At 33.7% G+C, this 17,652-nt stretch overlaps 2 protein-coding genes across 2 annotated transcripts; both read right to left on the bottom strand.

The window, feature by feature from the left end:
- Positions 1 to 1,080: 1,080 nt before the first annotated feature.
- Positions 1,081 to 8,609, bottom strand: LOC11437175 (CRM-domain containing factor CFM3, chloroplastic/mitochondrial). The gene is made up of 9 exons (XM_003620430.4): positions 7,624 to 8,609; positions 5,466 to 5,928; positions 5,254 to 5,384; positions 4,761 to 5,105; positions 4,020 to 4,176; positions 3,649 to 3,941; positions 3,506 to 3,565; positions 3,172 to 3,246; positions 1,081 to 1,779 (listed from the first exon to the last, which is right to left on the bottom strand). The coding sequence occupies exons 1-9, from the start codon at positions 8,452 to 8,454 to the stop codon at positions 1,672 to 1,674; spliced, it is 2,463 nt and encodes an 820-aa protein (XP_003620478.1). The 5' UTR covers positions 8,455 to 8,609; the 3' UTR covers positions 1,081 to 1,671.
- Positions 8,610 to 9,558: 949 nt separating this feature from the next.
- Positions 9,559 to 17,094, bottom strand: LOC11436733 (synaptotagmin-5). The gene is made up of 14 exons (XM_003620429.4): positions 16,555 to 17,094; positions 15,444 to 15,518; positions 15,258 to 15,365; positions 14,929 to 14,961; positions 14,717 to 14,806; positions 14,413 to 14,538; positions 14,148 to 14,291; positions 13,475 to 13,888; positions 12,960 to 13,094; positions 12,227 to 12,448; positions 11,874 to 12,146; positions 11,321 to 11,452; positions 10,851 to 11,153; positions 9,559 to 10,276 (listed from the first exon to the last, which is right to left on the bottom strand). Exons 1-14 carry the CDS (start codon positions 16,750 to 16,752, stop codon positions 10,043 to 10,045), a joined length of 2,487 nt encoding a protein of 828 aa, XP_003620477.1. The 5' UTR covers positions 16,753 to 17,094; the 3' UTR covers positions 9,559 to 10,042.
- Between the last annotated feature and the right edge of the window lie 558 nt (positions 17,095 to 17,652).

The following is a 17,652-nucleotide window of genomic DNA, read 5'->3' as shown; positions in this document are numbered from 1 at the left end:
TAGCATAACTGATGCCTAAATAAAAAGAAATCAAATCAGTCACTTAATCTTTATTGCCTAGAATTTAGGAGAATTAAAACTGACTGAGAAACGTCAAGGATCATTCATTAAACATTAACCCCTTCTTTTTATTTTAGTCAAGTAGTCTAGTGGATAGAATTTACCGTTTTCAAAGTAAATAAGCGGGGTATCTGAAGTTCGAATCTCAACCCCTATATATAACAATGCATGTCCCTGACAATTGAACTATGTTTATGAAATCGCTTGTATGTAATCATATAAAACCGTATGAAACTTGCTAGTCTTTCTTTCTAGACCCGTGTAACATATTGCACCATGTGTTACTCATAGTATAGTTAATTTTAGAATTTTAGAACAGAAGATTTCTGACGAATTTGTTCATGGTCATTTATGCATATCTGACATGGACATGGTGTTGTGTCAGATTGATCAGTATTCACTATTCAGTGTGGCTGATCTGATCTCATGTAGAGTACATGTACTCTTTTTTTAAGACACAGGGATCATGTACATAAATGCATTTTTCTACGTGGTCATTTCAAAGTCCATACATAATTTATACCTTTATATGGATTTATGTCATTAAAAAATATTTATATGAATTTATTTATTTATTTAATGACATAATCCTTTACGATAACATTTAGATTTTTACAAAGCCATAGACTACTTTCAACTTATATCTATAAGCTCTTTAAAGTAAAAGTAATTATGCACTTGGAACATCTCCATATGTAAGTAAAACGTGGCGTAGTGAACGATTGTTAGTAGCTACAAGATCAATGGTCAAGTAACATTATATCTGAACGATTGTTAGTAGTTTATGAAACCTTTTAGTATGCTTCACATATAATGCTATTTCATGCAAATTATATTACCCTTTCTATATATAAAATCAAATTTCACTTGCACTAAATACTTTTTCACATTCAATCAATATTGACAAAAGGAAGCTGTGTACCATTATCTCATTACATCATGGTACATTTATTATTTACTGAAAACAAATTAAGGACATGTCATAAGTTGTTTCCATAACCTCTCTCAAACGGCCAAACAGTATATAAGTGTTTATGTAAGTAGATAAACACAAATAAGTCAATCCAAACAAGTCTTGAGTACAAGAGTGCAACATCCTTTACCATTTTGAACTACCTAAATGAGTACAGCCTATTACAATGTGAAGAAAACTTTACAATAATCATGTCAACAACAATGAGGTCAGTATACAACATAGTGTTTGTCCATTATGCTACTCAAAATTCAGCTAGCATCCTATAAGACACTATTTCAAAAAACAGTGAAAGAATAACTGTCAATCAAATGAAAAACCAGTGGGAATAAGGTCATTTAATTGATGATGAATTTTGCAGTCGTACGCACAGTTTTGTAGAACTCTGAAAATAAAACTCCATATTTTCTTCACCTCTAAGAATGTACAAATTTAAGCACCATTGTAAGCATGCCTTCTGATTATCCTAAAGCATCGGAATCCTAGAACCGAAGAGATATTTATCCCTTAACTGTTGCAACCTTTTGAAAACTTATGAGCTATGTGATCAAAATCAAATAGCAAAGTTGATACCAATCTAGCTGATGGTAATGGCAGCCGTCATCATGAAACTTCAAGGAAAATATGTCAACTAGCCTTCAAGGATGCTCATCGACGTCGAGTTCCGAAAACTCAGTCCTCCTCGTCATCCCAATCGGTGTGTCTTCCTCGTCATCAAAACCATCAGAATCTTCGTCATCCTCACTCTGAAAATAACAACTTGGCAAATTAAATATCACTGTAATGAAAAACTATTTTGCTTATATTTACTTTATATCAACTTTTTCTCCTCCTTACCCCCTTTCAGCTAATAAGTAAATGTCATACGCCACATAAGTCATTTTTATATTGGTAAGTCACACTTCAATACCCTAAGAGATGCTTAATAGTTAAATTACATCGACTTCCCCTCTAATTGGAAAAATTATACCTCCTTGTCATGTGAGACCAAATGTGATGCTTACAGCTTATAATAGATCTATCATGAAGGTTTAGAGTTATTACTTTCTCTGACACTACTTTCTCCTATTAATTCTTTTCAAAATGTGATTGACCTTAAAGAAATGAATTTATCGATTACTATAACTGAAGTCATTGAAAAATATTAATAGTAATAGACTGCAAAGGATTATGGATTTCTGTCAAAGGAAGAAAATAATTGTCTCCAACTTCTTCCATACATTTTGTTAAAAGAGAAAATAACAACGGTGATCTCCCCCGTGAGTTGCAATAGTTTCAGTACAAATGAACCTCCTAGTGGAAGTAAGCTACTGCAAACAAGCCTCTTAGGGGCATTTGTTCCTTTCCCTTTCTCTACAACTTCTAGTGTTGTCCGCATTTAATTTTGAACACCATGATATTGATTTTAAAACAAAAGAAGATGAAATGAAGTTTTAAATACTCTTATTAATAGAACAACTCCAGTTCACAAGAATAAAGATACAAAAAACACAAACAATGAACACATGATGTTTGGTTATGAAGTTCGGCCAATTGTGTCTATCTCTCCAACTACAAAGTGGTTGCAGTTCCTTTCTATTATTTCAAGTTTAGGGCTTACAATATACAACTTGTATTTAAATACTACGGTCAAGTAACTATAAGTCATACCAAAACTTTATGATCCACTTTAAAACATGGATTCAAAATTAGCTTCAAACAATGTCAAATATCCAGAGAGAAAGAGGATATAAAGCTCATTTACTTTAAATTGGTCTAAAGTGAAATACATTCATCTATGTAGGATGGGAAGCCATTTTTTAACTAAGCGGAGAGGATGGTGAAATTTACATCTCCCAAGTGACGGGAATGTAGTTTATGCTTTCTATATTATATTGCAAAACTTGCTACCCAAGATTTCTTTAGTAATTGGGTTGGGTCTAGCTCAACCTTTACAGAACTGGCCAGTAAGATGAGAGATGTCTACAATCTATAAACGCTTGATCGGGTTATATCTCATCCAATGTAAGACTCTCAACAGTTTATGACAGCTTCTATGAGAAACTGAACTATTATTACGAGGAAATTATTAAATTGGCAGAAAGGATAGCCATCCCCTAATAAAGCAGTCAAAAATAAGGAGAAGAGGGGTATCTCACCTGAGAGAATTCTGAGTTGTAATCTAGTTGGTTTTCATGCCCTTCCTTCATGCTTAATTCATCGTCCGAAAGACCCTAAATAGTTTTAAGAGAATAAATTTGATAAGCTGATATAATAGTGACCTTAGAGAAAACATACTGTTGACATGTTAATAGGTCAGGTGTAGATATTATCTTCACAATTATATGAGCAGTATAAAATTCTAGAAATATATAAATGTCAACAACGGGGCTAAGCAGATGAGAGAATTACGGAAGTAAATAATCGAATATGAATCATTCAAAACAAATTTGGAGCCACTTGATGATTTCACATGTTGAAGTTGGTACTTACGAGTTCTTGTTTCATTTGTTCTATTGTTGTTTCCAATTCTGTAATATGGTTACTCAGAGCCTGCACGGTTCATGCAAGAATGTTACGTCACAGAAATACAAGAGATAAATGGATTAGTAACTTGTCGCATAGAAAATAGGAACCTCATGGCGTAGCATGGCTACAGAACGCTTCAATGCCTTTGCCTTTGTTAGAAGGTTTCTAGGCCTTAGAGTGAGTGGCCGCTTGTAATTTTTTCCACGATAGTAAATAATAGCAAATTCTTTTGAAACTTTCTCTATTGCCACGAGTATTCCACCACTCTCATATTCCAGTAACCTAGCTGTGTCTTCGACAAAAGCACGATTCTTCTGTTTTGTTACTAATTTAACAAGTTCTCGGTGTTTCCAATGCAAATGCATGTTCTCAATGACACCATCGAAAACACCACGTATACCTGAAGATTATATCATAAAAGATGTCAATATTGCATTGTTTGATTAAAGAAACTTTTGAATGGTTGAAAATTACTCACCAAGTTGTAAGTATGCCTTCATTCTTAAACCAATCTGGCGGAACACCACTCGTTCTTCATCTGTGATTGTTTCCTGGTCATAATCAGGACCAACTGGAACCATGGATGATTCTATTTTGGCTAACAGCCTTTCTGCTCTATGCAATTTGTTCGCAGCCTATTCACACATAAGAGTGATAAATATAAAAAACTTAGTTATTTAATTGACATTCTGTTAGACATATTATTATTATTATTATATTAGGTTGTAATTATTCTGTTTTTTTTTAATAAGCTGTAATTATTATGTTATTAGGCAAGAAAAGACAATTATTATGTTTTAGGCATTAGGTATGCAATTAGACAGGCAGTTAGCAGTTATGTAATTAGACCGTCAGTTATCTATTAGACAGGTTTTTAATAAATAGGAAACTGGAGGAAGAAATAGGGACTACTCTGATAACAATGCTTATATCCAGTAATACAAAATGCTGTCGAACAGCGGCTATACCGGTGCTATAGCACTATAGCATAGCATAATTAGAACAAATCGCTATTGTTCTATAATACGCTATTTCGTACATAGTTCTGTGTAAAAGCCGCAAAAGCATTGCCATTAGCGTATCTGAATCTAAACAAACCACTATTTTTTGCGATACGCAGATGACAACATTGGTAATGCAATATAAGTCAAGTCTTACTTTCTTTAAAAAAAAAAGGTAATGTGCCAAGCATATCTTCATAAAACATGTAGATACTTACAAGAGAGATTTTGTGTTCAATTTGTTTGACAAGCTTAACATTCTTGGCTTTGGTAGCTTCTTTTATCATCCTCTCGTGTTCTTCAGAAGATACGTCCCTTCCCCAACGAGCTTGGGCCTCATAGAACTCAGCTAAAGATCCAGCCGGTGCTGTTGCTTCACCTTGCACAGATGGAGTTGCAACAACAGCTTTGCACCGCACCTTCTCTTCAACATCCTGTACTTGTTTTGTCAATTCCTGTCTTTCAGCCAAAACTGCAGCCACACCTGTTGGAACAAAGTCCTTCCCACGATATATAACAATGTAAAATCTATTCCTTAGCAGCAAGGTACCTCCTGTTAATGTCTGCACCATAACAGAAAAGAGAAATCATGTTTATTTCCTTGTTCATCGTTCTAGGCTTTTAGTCTTAACCATATCTTAGCAACAAAAGAATATGACTATTAAAATAAAAAAAGCTTTAGCAAATAATTTCCAAATTACAAAAACATACACTAAGCTCGTCGGCCATTAGTTTATTGTTTGTGTTCTGGATACCGGGTTTAACAGCAATCTTTGCGATTAAACTCCTCTCCCAAAGCTTAAGAATAGCACATGCTAGGCCTTGGTGATTTCTATTTCTCCCTTCATAAAGTACATGAAAAAAGTTATTAAGTAAAAAATAAAAAATAAAATTAGTAAAGTGTTGAAGTGAATGGATTTTACCTAAGGCAAAATGACAAGGAAGTGACTTTGCAATTTTCCTCAAATCGGTCATCTCTGCACCTGTTAGTCGAGAGCGCATCCCCGTAGGAAGAAGCCTATAAGGTGTTTTGTAACCAGGAACTTCACGGGGAAGTAAATCAGCATCAACAGGAGGTATTCCTGTACCCCACCATCCAACAAATCGAGGACCTAAATCATCAAGCAGCGCATTGTACTCTGCTTCCTCTTCTGTCATTTTCTCAGGCAGTTCGACGTTCCTCCCAACTTGCTCACTATTTTCGAGGGATGAGGTTGCATTACTGTCTTTTGTTTTCGACAAACTTCCCGATGAGACATCCGGAACGAAAAAACCATCACCTTCCTTTACATCGAGTTCCGGGGAAGCAGGACCTTGGTAATTTTTACCACGATACACGATCATAACACTTCCCGCTCTCCATGTAACCAACCCTCCTGTTCGGCGCTGCACACTACAACAGGTCAGTTGACATGTTCTTCAATTCAACGCCAAAAGTAAACAAACAATGTTTGACATACAAGCATGAAATCATGAGTGAATGTACTCTGCACAATGGTCACACTCCTTTTCATATAGCACCAATGACATGCTTACTTGACTGAAGCACGACAGGTGCACATTAAGAAGCACAGATATAACACTAAACACGAATAGACCGAATGCGAACATGGGAAAAACAGGTTTTAAAAATGATAGGACACAGCATAGCTGTAATACAACACATAAACTAATATGGAAACACAATTCTTAAATCAAAAGACAGACGTTATGACATTATAGACATGATCAAGTGTTAACATTTATCTAATTAACATGGAATTCTCATCTTAATCGGTTAAAAAAGTTCAAAACAATTGTAAAATATAATTTGAAGTATCTAAAATAATTTTAAACCCTAGCACAAATACAAGTTATGAGATGACATGGCTACTGTTTCAAAATGGGAGTGCTTGATACTATTGCAACACAACACACGAAATTCATCAAAACAATACCAAACTGAAGCAATTACTCATTACTCATACCGTACATGCATGCATACCTTTAAGGAGTGTTTGACAGAACTTCTTTGGCCTAATCTCATTACATAACTTATTTTAGTCTTCAAATACACGTTTTAATAAGTTTCTTTATTAAAAAAGCCGAGGTGAGTGCAAAGGCACGAGTATAGAGGAAGACACATCCCGATTTTATTGACACCCCAACCCTAACAATCATAAGCAACGCCCCTCAATAAGTTATGATTCCTCAATAAGCTTGTTTAAATAATATATCCAAATAAGCACTAAATTAAGCTCTCCATCTCTCCATACAAGCACTTGATTAATCCCTCTAGAATGTCATATTCATATTGAATAAGCGCTTAATTAAACTATTTTACCAAACACACCCATATTTTAGCAAAACAAAGGAATGTAAAGTGAGTAAAGCAAGGCAAAATAAAACAGGGGCAAAGAAAGAAACCTAAACAATGTCATGAGCAATCCTCATGTTCTTAACAGTTCCTCATCAAACTTAAGCACTTAATTAATCTATCTAGAATATCATATCTGCATCAAATAAACACTTAATTAAACTATTTAACCAAAGAAACCCTTATCAAGTGAAATAAAGGAATATAAAGTAAGCAAATAACAGCAAAGGTCAAAGAAAGAGACCTCAACAATCTCCTGAGCAACTTATATTATAATTTGGATCGGTTTCTCGGATATTTAATTTGGATCAGTTTTTGGATATCCAAATATATATGTCTAAGAAAACTTTATTGGCCTAATTTCATGTTACAACCTATATTATTCTTTCAATACACTTATAAACAAAATAACGGACAATATGTCTACAAGTTGTTTCCAACTTATTTCAATAATATAATCCAAACAAGCACTAAATTAAACTCTCCATACAAGACATGACAAGCACTTGATTAATCTCTCTAGAATATCATATTCATATTGAAAAATCGTTAATTAAACTATAGCCATTGACGCCCTTGTCAAGTGAAGAAGCACTAACATGGACACATAATTTGAGAAAATAGAACCAATGTTGGACACGGACGACAAGTGTCGCATACAACAAACACACTATCAATCTGAAATGTTACAATAAAGTAAGCAAAGCAAGGGCAAAGAAAGAGACCTCAACAATCTGATGAGCAATCCTCATATTCTTAGCAAGCTCTTCATGAAACTTAAGCCTAACCAACTCCTTTTTCCTCCAGCTCTCATGAATCTTCTCCATAACCTCTTGTGTCAATCCAGCTTTGGGTACACTAACCCTTTCTCTCAAATGCATACCCTCTCTCCTCAACCTCCTCAACAATTCATCCTCAAGTGTCAATTCAGCTAAAGATGGTGCCTTTAATGTCCTCTTCTTAAACCCCTCTTCTTTAATTCCACCACCACTATCAATACTCCTCATTTCTCTCTCTTCCTCTCTCTTCCATGGAACCACCATTTTCTCATCTTCATCTTCCTCATCCAATAAAACATCAGGACGAACCCATTTTATCTTCAACAATTCACTTAACTTCTCATCACCAGTAACTTTCAATGCACTCAACTTAACTACTTCTTCTTTAACTTTTTCTTCTTGTTCATCTTCTTCTTCTACTAAACCTAGGTTTCTTAACCTAAAAACGATTCTTTCAACAGGATTTTTGGGTTTTTGAGGCTGTGGTTGAAAAGGGTCATCTTTGATAGGAGATTCAGTGACCCTTTTGGGAGAAGATGGATTTTTTGTGAGCCATGGTGGAGTTGGGTTGGGAGAAGACTGGTGGGTTGTTTTGAGGGAAGAGAAAGTAGTGAGAGAAGGAAATGAGGGTTTTTTGGGATGAGAGAGAAAGTGATTATGAGATAGAGTGAAAGAAGAGCGAGAGAGAGTGATGAGTGAGAATGGTAATGATGATGATGATGAATTGTTGAATTGAAGTTCTGAGGATAGTTTAAGGTTGTTGTTTGAGAAAGCCATTGTTGTTTTTGTTAGTGTTGTTGCATTTTGATGTTTTTAAGGTTTAATTTTAATTTTGATGTTCTCAATGTTTGAAGAAATTTGCAGAATTTGGTGAGGTTGAGATGATGATGATGTGAAGTGAAATTGTTGGATAAGGTTTTTTTTGTACAGATTTTTGTTGTTTGGATTATTTTAAAAGAAAAAACAAAATTTGGCTTTTTATTTATTGATTAAATAAGATTTTTGTCAGTAAATTTTGGTTTAAATTTTTTAAAATAAGATTTTTTTAGTCATTGGAAGGGATAAAAAAAAATTGTTTACACTTTGTTTGTCCCTAATGCATAATTTATATCATGTTCAAAATGTATTTAAATTTGTTTATGTTTAACCATTGTATATTAGAGAAAAAAAAATGAAACATAATATCTTAGGAGAACGAAAACACCTGTGTTTTTATTTATTTTTAGAAAATGAAATCAAAATTCGTTATATATTTTTAAGAATAAAAAACTTTTCTTGGAAGAATGAAAACAAAATTTGTTATATTTTTAAGAACGATTCATGTGAGTTCTAAGCTTGATTTAAATTTTTGCAAGTAAATCAGTATTTTGATCTACAAAATTGTAAATGTCAAGCAATTTAATATAACAAATTAATCACTTGAATTAAAGAGTATTAATCAATTTAGTCGCTTCATCAAAACATTTTTTCGATAGACATCTAGACAAACTAAACAAAGACTTACCTATTAACTTCAATAGTCTCTTTCAACCTTAAATACTCCGTCCAGTCCTAAATATAAGAGAAAAATCTTTTTTTTAGGTTTATGAAATAATTAATGTATTTGGACTACAATATAAACTAATACATCATTTATTCAATGAACATAAAAAAAGAATCTTCTCTTATATTTAGGACTAGAGGGAGTACCTCATTTTGCGTTACGAGTCACATTTGTTATTTCGTTTTTTCTTTTTCAAATTTTGGTTCATGCTAGTAGAGGACATATATTTGAAGTACATTGAGACTTTTTTGCATCTGCATATGCATAACTTTGTATCGGTTATAAACAAAAAAAAAATATATAATATGAAAAGGAGGGATAATGGTAACTGATTCATCTAAGAGAAAAGCATAACCCATTTCCACGTACAATAGTATCAAACCTTTTTTTTCTTTCTATTTTACAATTGAAGTTCACACAAATCTGAAATCACAAAACATAACTTCCTGTGCAAGTGTAAAAATATTTGCTCCTTCCTTTGCTTATGCATCCCCCTACTAAGAAAGGAACTTCACTAGAGCAAAAAAATAAAGAAATAACCATGTACAAGCTATAAGTTGTGGTATATAAGAAGACAAACTAGTATAAGAAACATGTACAAAATACGGCCATGACAGTTAAGAGTTTAATAGTTTTACACAGACGGTGTAAACAGGCTTTCTATAGACATCTAATTATATTTAACCATTTTGTCACAGTTTAATCATGTTTTAAGAAACAATATTCGTGGAAAGATAGTGAAATATAATTCGATGCCTGTGTAAACCTATTTACATTGTCGATGCATAGTTATTAAACTCCAATTGTAACTATAGAGGTCAGTTAGTTGACACTTTCAGAAATTCTTCTGCTTAAGGAAGGAGAAGGAGAAGAATTAATGATCTCTTGGCCAAGTTCCTTTATCTTGCTGAGAAGAAGCATTTGTTCCGTCTCTAGCTGAGCTACATATCCTTCTTGTGTATCCTCTAAAGTTTCTAGCTCACTCAATGTTGTAGAGAGTCCTTCAAGATTTCCATCTTCGATTTGAGACCTAAACTTGATCATCATCTGTTTTATCTGATAAATTTCAATTAACATCATGTGTTAGAATAACAGAACATGTAAATGATAAAAGATAGGCAAAATTGCTTCTGCGGCCATTTATGTTACTTTATGTAACAGATTATTCGTTTATTTTTATTTTCTCCAGCTAAGTCTAAAAATGTGCACAACATTGTCCTTTTTTACAACTGCTACAGAAACTCTTATGTGGCCATTATTGGTCTGACATGGATTAGACGTTGTTGACATGGCAATGTGTTAAAGATGAAAGAGGCAATATAAGAATTTTAGGGTGATTAAAATTGTCTTTTTAATAAAAATACTAATTTTTTACCAAAAAACTAGTTGACCATGCCACATCAGCACCATCCCGTCTAATCCACATCGGATCAGTAATAGCCACAAGTTGTAAAAAAAGGATAATGGTGTGCATGTTTTGAGACTTAAAGGAATTGCAAGAACAATTTTGCCAAAAAGTTATTGAAGATCGCAGATGCGTTGATTTTGAGATAATCAATATTTCATCCGTTGAGCTGAATAACTACAAAATATAAAGAGGAGTGTTTTCAGACATTAAGGAAGATCTCACCTGCGTAGGAATTTGGTGCAATTTACTCAAAGAAGGTTCAGAGTCCATACTTTGCCTCTTCTGCATTTCTGGAACTTTTCTAGTAATTTGAATATGAATTTCACCCCTTTTCACACCTTGAAGTGGTATCCACTTATCAGCCATCTGGTTCGGGGGCAGCCTTTGATATTCTACAACACATTCACCTATACTTGATGTAGGTAGTAACGCATTATGGTCCTTCACATAAAGCATCAAGGGACTTCCATCATCAGGGAACTCTAGGGTCTGGTTCCATTGAGGGGTTAGAGTTTTGTATATAACCTGCCAAATAATGCCACAGCTAGTATTAAGCAAGGTTGTTAAACTCGAGAGTCTATGAAAACTCCTGGAATCTCCGTGCACTTGACTTGTAAAGTCTTACTAATACAAAAATAATATTGAAAACATCTATCATCTATCATAGTATCTGAATTTGGTTTAATACCAACCTTTGTCCTTTTCTTGAAGTTTCCATAGTGTACCCTAACATATGGATCACTTGTGCCTCTGAGATCTGCGGCAACAAGATCCCTCCCTTCAATCAGAACAAGTTCTATCCAACCATTTCCTGAGCCTGAACCCTGGTCATTATTATCAAAGTGAATCATGTCAGAATCAACATTCAAGAAGTGAAAAATCCATAATAGAGCAAGTAAAAGTGATGGATGATATGCAAAAATATACTCTATCCTTTAGAATCATTTTTTCATCTTGTGACCAAAGGCCAATTTGGATTAGCTTATTTCAGCTTGTCTACAAGCATAAGCCCTTTGAGACTGTTTTGGAGAGCTTATTTAAACCGCTAATGACATGTCCATAAGTTGTTTTCAACTTATTTCCATAAGCTTTTCGGGATAGCTTATGAAAACAATTTGACTTCATTTTATCTCTTGTTATAGAAATAGCTTATAAGTGCTTATTTTATAAGCGTATAATAAGCTGCTATCCAAACAGGGCTTAAATAAATAAAAGAATCGATAATTTCTGACTGAAGAAACACACCGTTGATCCTTCTTGGTCATCCACTTTTATGGCTTCTATTTTAAGTCTGATTTCTCCAGAACGCACTCTTTCAAGAGGAATCCATACATCCCTGACCGATCCATCAACCAGTCCTTCCAAATTTACTTGTGCACTACCAATGTTTTCATCTCCGAAAAGTTCCTCAGTAAATACTTTTAGTTTTAAGTATTCGCCGCCACCAACCTCATCAAATTCAATTGTTTGATTCCAAACAGGATTTGGAGTATGAGAAGTCTTTGTTTTCTGCATAACCTGAAAAGATTATGAAGAAAAGAATCAGATAAAGCAGACATTCGTACAATGAAGAGTGACGTAACCACAGTGTTACTTACCTTTCCATATTGCAATTTAATGTATGGATCAAATTTTCCAGTTTTTTCTTTTGCAGCAGCAAGATCCTTTCCTTCTACAACAGTTATTTTAAGTTTCTTTCCCGTTCTTAACTGAATATTTGATGATCCGTTAAGTGACTGCTGAGAGTTGTTCCGGAGATTGTTCAAGCTATGAGTTCCATCAGAAAATTGCCACTCTTTCACTACAATGCTCACCTTCAACTATAATATGAAGAGAACAGGTGAAATGAATGAGTGTGTTATTCAATACTAATTTTATCTACACTAAGTGCGGTCAAATATTGAACATTAAATATTTGGACAGAATGATTTTGATAAAATAAAATCAGAATAACAGAATGTCAGTGCAGTTACATACAATACGCTGGAAAGACTATCACATGTTTAGGGTATGTTTGGACGGAGGATTCTGGAGGGAAGGACTTGTTTTTATATAAGGAAGCTATAAAATGTTGCTATAAATGAATTGTGATTGAAATGTTGTTTGATCATCTATCGTGTTATTTTTTCATTTTTTTTTAAAATTTCAAACATATACACAAAATAGAGTTAGCCCTTCAACCCTGATTAACATTCCCTAAGAAAGAAAAGAACCTCGCTAATTTCATTGAGAAACAAATTATGAAGTAAGATAAGCCAAGTGTCACTATCAAATGTATAAAACAAGAGGGAAAAGAAGAATTACTTATTACATAATCATAAAATACTGTACCTCTCCAGAGTTAGTACCCTCAAATGGGACAACCATTTCAATTTCATCTCCACAAAATTGTGCTTGCTTTGCTATAATCCCGGAATCTGGTCCTACTGCCCACATTATTGTTGAGTCATCTTCAACATGCCTCAGCTGCACAAAGACATCAACATTAACTTATCATAGCATAAAAACATGGTGTGATAAAAACATGGTGTCCTCGCTGAAAATAAAATCTGGAAAGAAATTCCTGAATGAAGACAGTGTTGTCAAATAGCAGCTATAATAGCTATATAACACTATAGCATAGCGGAATCTGAACAAAACGCTATTGTTTCAGAATATGCTAATTAGTACAAAGTGTTCTCATATACCATCTATAGCGCAATGCTATATCACTGCAGCGTAGAGGAATTTGAACAAACCACTATTTTCCACAATTTGCGATTCACAACACTTGATTAAAGACAGTATTTATTACTAATTGATATCCTTTTGTTGCTAGCTCAAAAGTAGAATATCAAAGGAAGTACCTTGATTTCACAACTTCCTAGATAGTCACACTTCACATTGTTGGGAATACACTCGTAAAGATTGAAACGAAGTGTTCCTGTATTGTCATGCAAAACCATATTAAATGGAGCATCCCATCTAGGAGTTGAACCTAATCTGACATCTGTTCTCCTCGTCAATTCCTCAATTTCTACCTCTACAAATGTATGCAGGTCCTTGTCGTCAGAAACGTCTTCCGAAGAACCATTGGTTGATCCACTTTGTTGCCTCCTAGATGCCTTGAAGGAACTACTAGAAAGTTTATTGGCTGAAATCACTCTAACATATATGATCCCTCCAACCGCCTTTTTTCTTAAATCAACAGCAGGCAAAGTGAAACATCGTCGCCGAGGTTCCACCATGGTTTTAACCAGAGTGTCAGTAAAAAGTTTTTCCTGCATAGCCAAATAAAGTTAGCAAAAAATAAAAATATTGAAAAAAATAATCAGAAATTTGCTCAGATAATGAGCTAAAAAGGCTAAACATCTAATTAACAGTTGTATAAACAACTGTTCCTGACAGAACATGTGAAATTATGCATTAGTATAAAAATGCCTTAAATAAATGAATGAGGTAGTTTAGGGGACTCGGCATAAATGCGCACAGTTTTGATAATTTCTACAAATATAATATTAAGCTTAGACGAAATCGCACCAGCCAAGAAGAAACACCAGGCCACTCAGTAGCTGGAAGTGACTGACTCCCACCGCTTCCAAAGGCAACTCCAACTCTCACCTCAGGAGCTGATACAAACGAATATAAAAGTGCTTTTCCATCTAGAATTGGCGTAAAGATAAGCTGCAAAATGAATATGAATGGTAGAAAAATCAAACCAACTTATATTGCTATAGTCTCCTGCTTTATAGAGCTTTTGTTATGTTAGAAAAACAAAAAATGGAAAGAATATGGTTTTACATACATCTCCCTTGATATGAAGACTGTTAATAACGATTCGTGCAGTTCCCATCAATGGTTTCGCAAGCTTAGCAAGGAGCAAAATGCTCATTTCATGGGTGTCCCAATCAAATCCAAGTTGCATAACTCGCTGTAAAATACAAAACAGAATGCTTAAACAAAATATAATATCTTGTAATATATCAATTTTTAATCTCCCTACCAATATCACTAGAAAGTATAGATTACATGAAGAAGAATATATTTGTAATTAAACATCTAAAAATTATATTTACTAGTGATATTTGAAATGTGAAGAGAACTAATACCTGATCGCCGATAGTTGACCATCGCATCCCTTGTAAGGCCAAGCTAGGAGGGCATGATCCTAGTGAAAACTCTTGTAGCTCAACTCGTTCCTATGCAAAAGGATTGCTCTAGTTCAGTACATGTTAACCAAACATTCCACCATCTATGAAATGTTCAAACTGTTTTCAAATAATAATTAGAACTGTCATAGAAAAAAGAGAGTTTTACTTACAAGAAATCTTGGTTTCCGGAGCTTCAAACGTGCCTAGAAACGCAAAAAGAAAAGATAAATTAGTTCACTTCTGAGACTGAGAGTACGTTGAATAGAATGTGGCATCAAGTCTTCTGATTCATGGTTCAAATCTCGACATCATAACAAGATTTGTTTCACAATTTGGAAAATAAGCCTTCTGATTCACAATTTGAATCTCAATTTGATAACCATGATTCCAAAAAATAACAAATAAAAGCTAACATGCAATTTCCGTGTTGTTTGCAGATAAAAAAAAGAAAAAGAAAAAACTACAAGTAAAGACTAGGGAAAAGAAAGTGAAACTTCACCTCAACTATAGCTGATAACCTTGAAGAAAGCTTGGGATTAAAATAGTTGGGCCAGATTTCTGTCAACAATTTATTCAGCCATTCACAGTGCTCCAATGGTGTGATGGGCTATATAACAAGAAATTGAAGTCAACTTCATATAAAGAACATTGGTAATGTCATAGGAAAAATAGGTAGAGAAGATACCGAGTTATTCAATATGATTCGCTTCCATTTCTTATCCAAGTCCTCTACAAGTAGTTTGCGTTGGTATCTTCCATACTGAAAATTAAACAACAGCATCTCACAATAACTCCTTATATACATAGCACCAACATTTCAAATCGAAGGTGTGTCGGTGTTCGACATTGACACGTGTGGTTACATTCAATCACTTACATGTTCTTAAACTATTATCCGTGTCTGTGCTTCGTTATATGGTCATAAAGAAGACAATTTCATTACACTGAATTTGAAGCTAACTGAACATATATATCAAAACTCCAAAAGGTGTACATAAGAATAGGAATCTCAAGCTCAAATACCACAAACCAACCACTGTCTTAGTTTTTTGCACCTTCAATTAAACAATTATTTCTCCAATTGGTAAATAAGAGTTCCAAAATCAGGTCACTACAATTGATAAAGAACAACATCTACAGGGTAAATTACGTAATTAATTTTTTTTGCTAACAAATTACATATACAATGGAAAAGTGAAAATCCAATTTGGTCACTGAAATTGAAAGACCAGATCAACACCGTCAAAATGTCAGTCAAGTTGGTCCCCAGTCTAAATATGTATACATTCCCTAACATTAGTCAATAGTTTCAAATGCAACTCATCATTACCAACTTAATGTCAGGACCTATGATGCACGGACACGACATGGACACTGCCACACCAACACCGTTAATAATTTGAGAAAATCACATAATTCAGTGTAATTATGTGTCGGTGTCGGACACGACACATGTCCAACCAACGCCTGGACACGCCTAATCCAAAGAGTGGTCGTGCTTCATAACCTATCACGAATCTGATTAACATTTTGGAATTTCATGAATCATTTTGCAATAATGTCAATTAAGGATATTGATCCAGTCCTACAATTTCAGTGACCAAATTGAGTATTTCCTCAACAGAAAAAAAAATCATGAAATTACCCCAATTTAACAAAAATCCAAAAACAATGAATGCATTTTAACTTAACACTAAATTGACCAACCAATATAATTCTCACCAAATTAAACATATTAAGATAAATACAATACAACAATGATTGATTAATGGAGTAAGGTCAAAAAAGACAAAAACCTGTATAGTAGCCCAAACAGCAAGTGCAAGAGGAACCCAAGTAGAAAAAGAAAAGACCCATTTTTCAACAGCACAAGCAATCAAAATAACTGGAATGAAAAATGGAATCTTTGGCTTCTCCTGCAAAACATAGTTGAAGAAATCCACAGCAACCTCTTCAATACTATCAATTGAAAATACCCTTTTCTTTCTACTCATTTTTGTGCTTTTCTTGCACCAAAATCAATCAAAAAAAAAAAAATTAAACTTTTTCTTGTTTTTGAAGTTTTGATTAAAGACCAAGGTCAATTACTCAAAAGGGTAATGCTAATTTTCATTGAAAATGGTTTTGGAGTTGACAAATTTTGAAGGGTTGTTACTTGAAATTTGGAAAAGTTAGAGAGAGAGAGAGAGAGAGATGAAAAGTCAGCAGAGACAAATGATAAGAAAAAAATGAATAAATTTCCTTAATTGATGCAAACATTTGTTGTTGTCTGAAATTGAACAAAACAACAGTTGAATTGAAAAGTGGTAACAAAACTTCTTGTCTCTTTCCTTATCCTTTGTTTGTTGTAGGTGTCTTTTTCATATAAATATTCATTCATGTCTTTAAACCAACTTCACAAGTTGATCTATCTTTGATATTTTTTTTAGTTTGGTTCGCAATGAATTATTTTATTTGTAAAAAAATTGTGGGGAATATTGACGAAAGATTTTTTTTTGTTGTATTTTATATAAGAGTATATATTCATTTTGATTCTTACAATTTTCTAGTGAAATGATTATTATGTTTCTGACAATAATAAATGTCAAATTAGCCATTGACATTTTTATACAAAGGATCAATTAGTCTTTGATTCATCATAAAAACGGTTTTAAATTAGCTCTCGGGGCACTGGTTAAGGAATCTAAAAGTAAAAAAACTATATTATAAATATAAATTGTTACTTTTTACCAACTAATTATCACACCGCTTTTAAATAAAATATTAATTCTTTTAACTACTTAAGCAATGCTCTGAAAGCACAGATTAACATTTTCCTTATAAAAAATAAACTAATTTGGTCTCAGTGTAAAAATGTCAGAGCTGGTTTGGGTATTACTTTTTGTCGAAATGAA

Source organism: Medicago truncatula, chromosome 6, assembly GCF_003473485.1.
Source record: "Medicago truncatula cultivar Jemalong A17 chromosome 6, MtrunA17r5.0-ANR, whole genome shotgun sequence".
Classification (NCBI taxonomy): Eukaryota; Viridiplantae; Streptophyta; class Magnoliopsida; order Fabales; family Fabaceae; genus Medicago; species Medicago truncatula.
This window is presented reverse-complemented; position numbering and strand designations above follow the sequence as displayed.

What these genes read in the sequence shown, in the direction of transcription:
- LOC11437175 (XM_003620430.4), bottom strand. Translation starts at nt 8,454, where the DNA reads ATGGCTTTCTCAAACAACAACCTTAAACTATCCTCAGAACTTCAATTC. An exon ending in TCCTTGTCATTTTGCCTTAG is followed by an intron (nt 5,385 to 5,465) that starts GTAAAATCCATT and finishes TACTTTATGAAG; the next exon opens with GGAGAAATAGAAATCACCAA. An exon ending in TAATGGCCGACGAGCTTAGT is followed by an intron (nt 5,106 to 5,253) that starts GTATGTTTTTGT and finishes GTTATGGTGCAG; the next exon opens with ACATTAACAGGAGGTACCTT.
- LOC11436733 (XM_003620429.4), bottom strand. Translation starts at nt 16,752, where the DNA reads ATGAGTAGAAAGAAAAGGGTATTTTCAATTGATAGTATTGAAGAGGTT. An exon ending in ATGACCAAGAAGGATCAACG is followed by an intron (nt 11,453 to 11,873) that starts GTGTGTTTCTTC and finishes AATAATGACCAG; the next exon opens with GGTTCAGGCTCAGGAAATGG. An exon ending in ACTTCAAGAAAAGGACAAAG is followed by an intron (nt 11,154 to 11,320) that starts GTTGGTATTAAA and finishes ATTATTTGGCAG; the next exon opens with GTTATATACAAAACTCTAAC.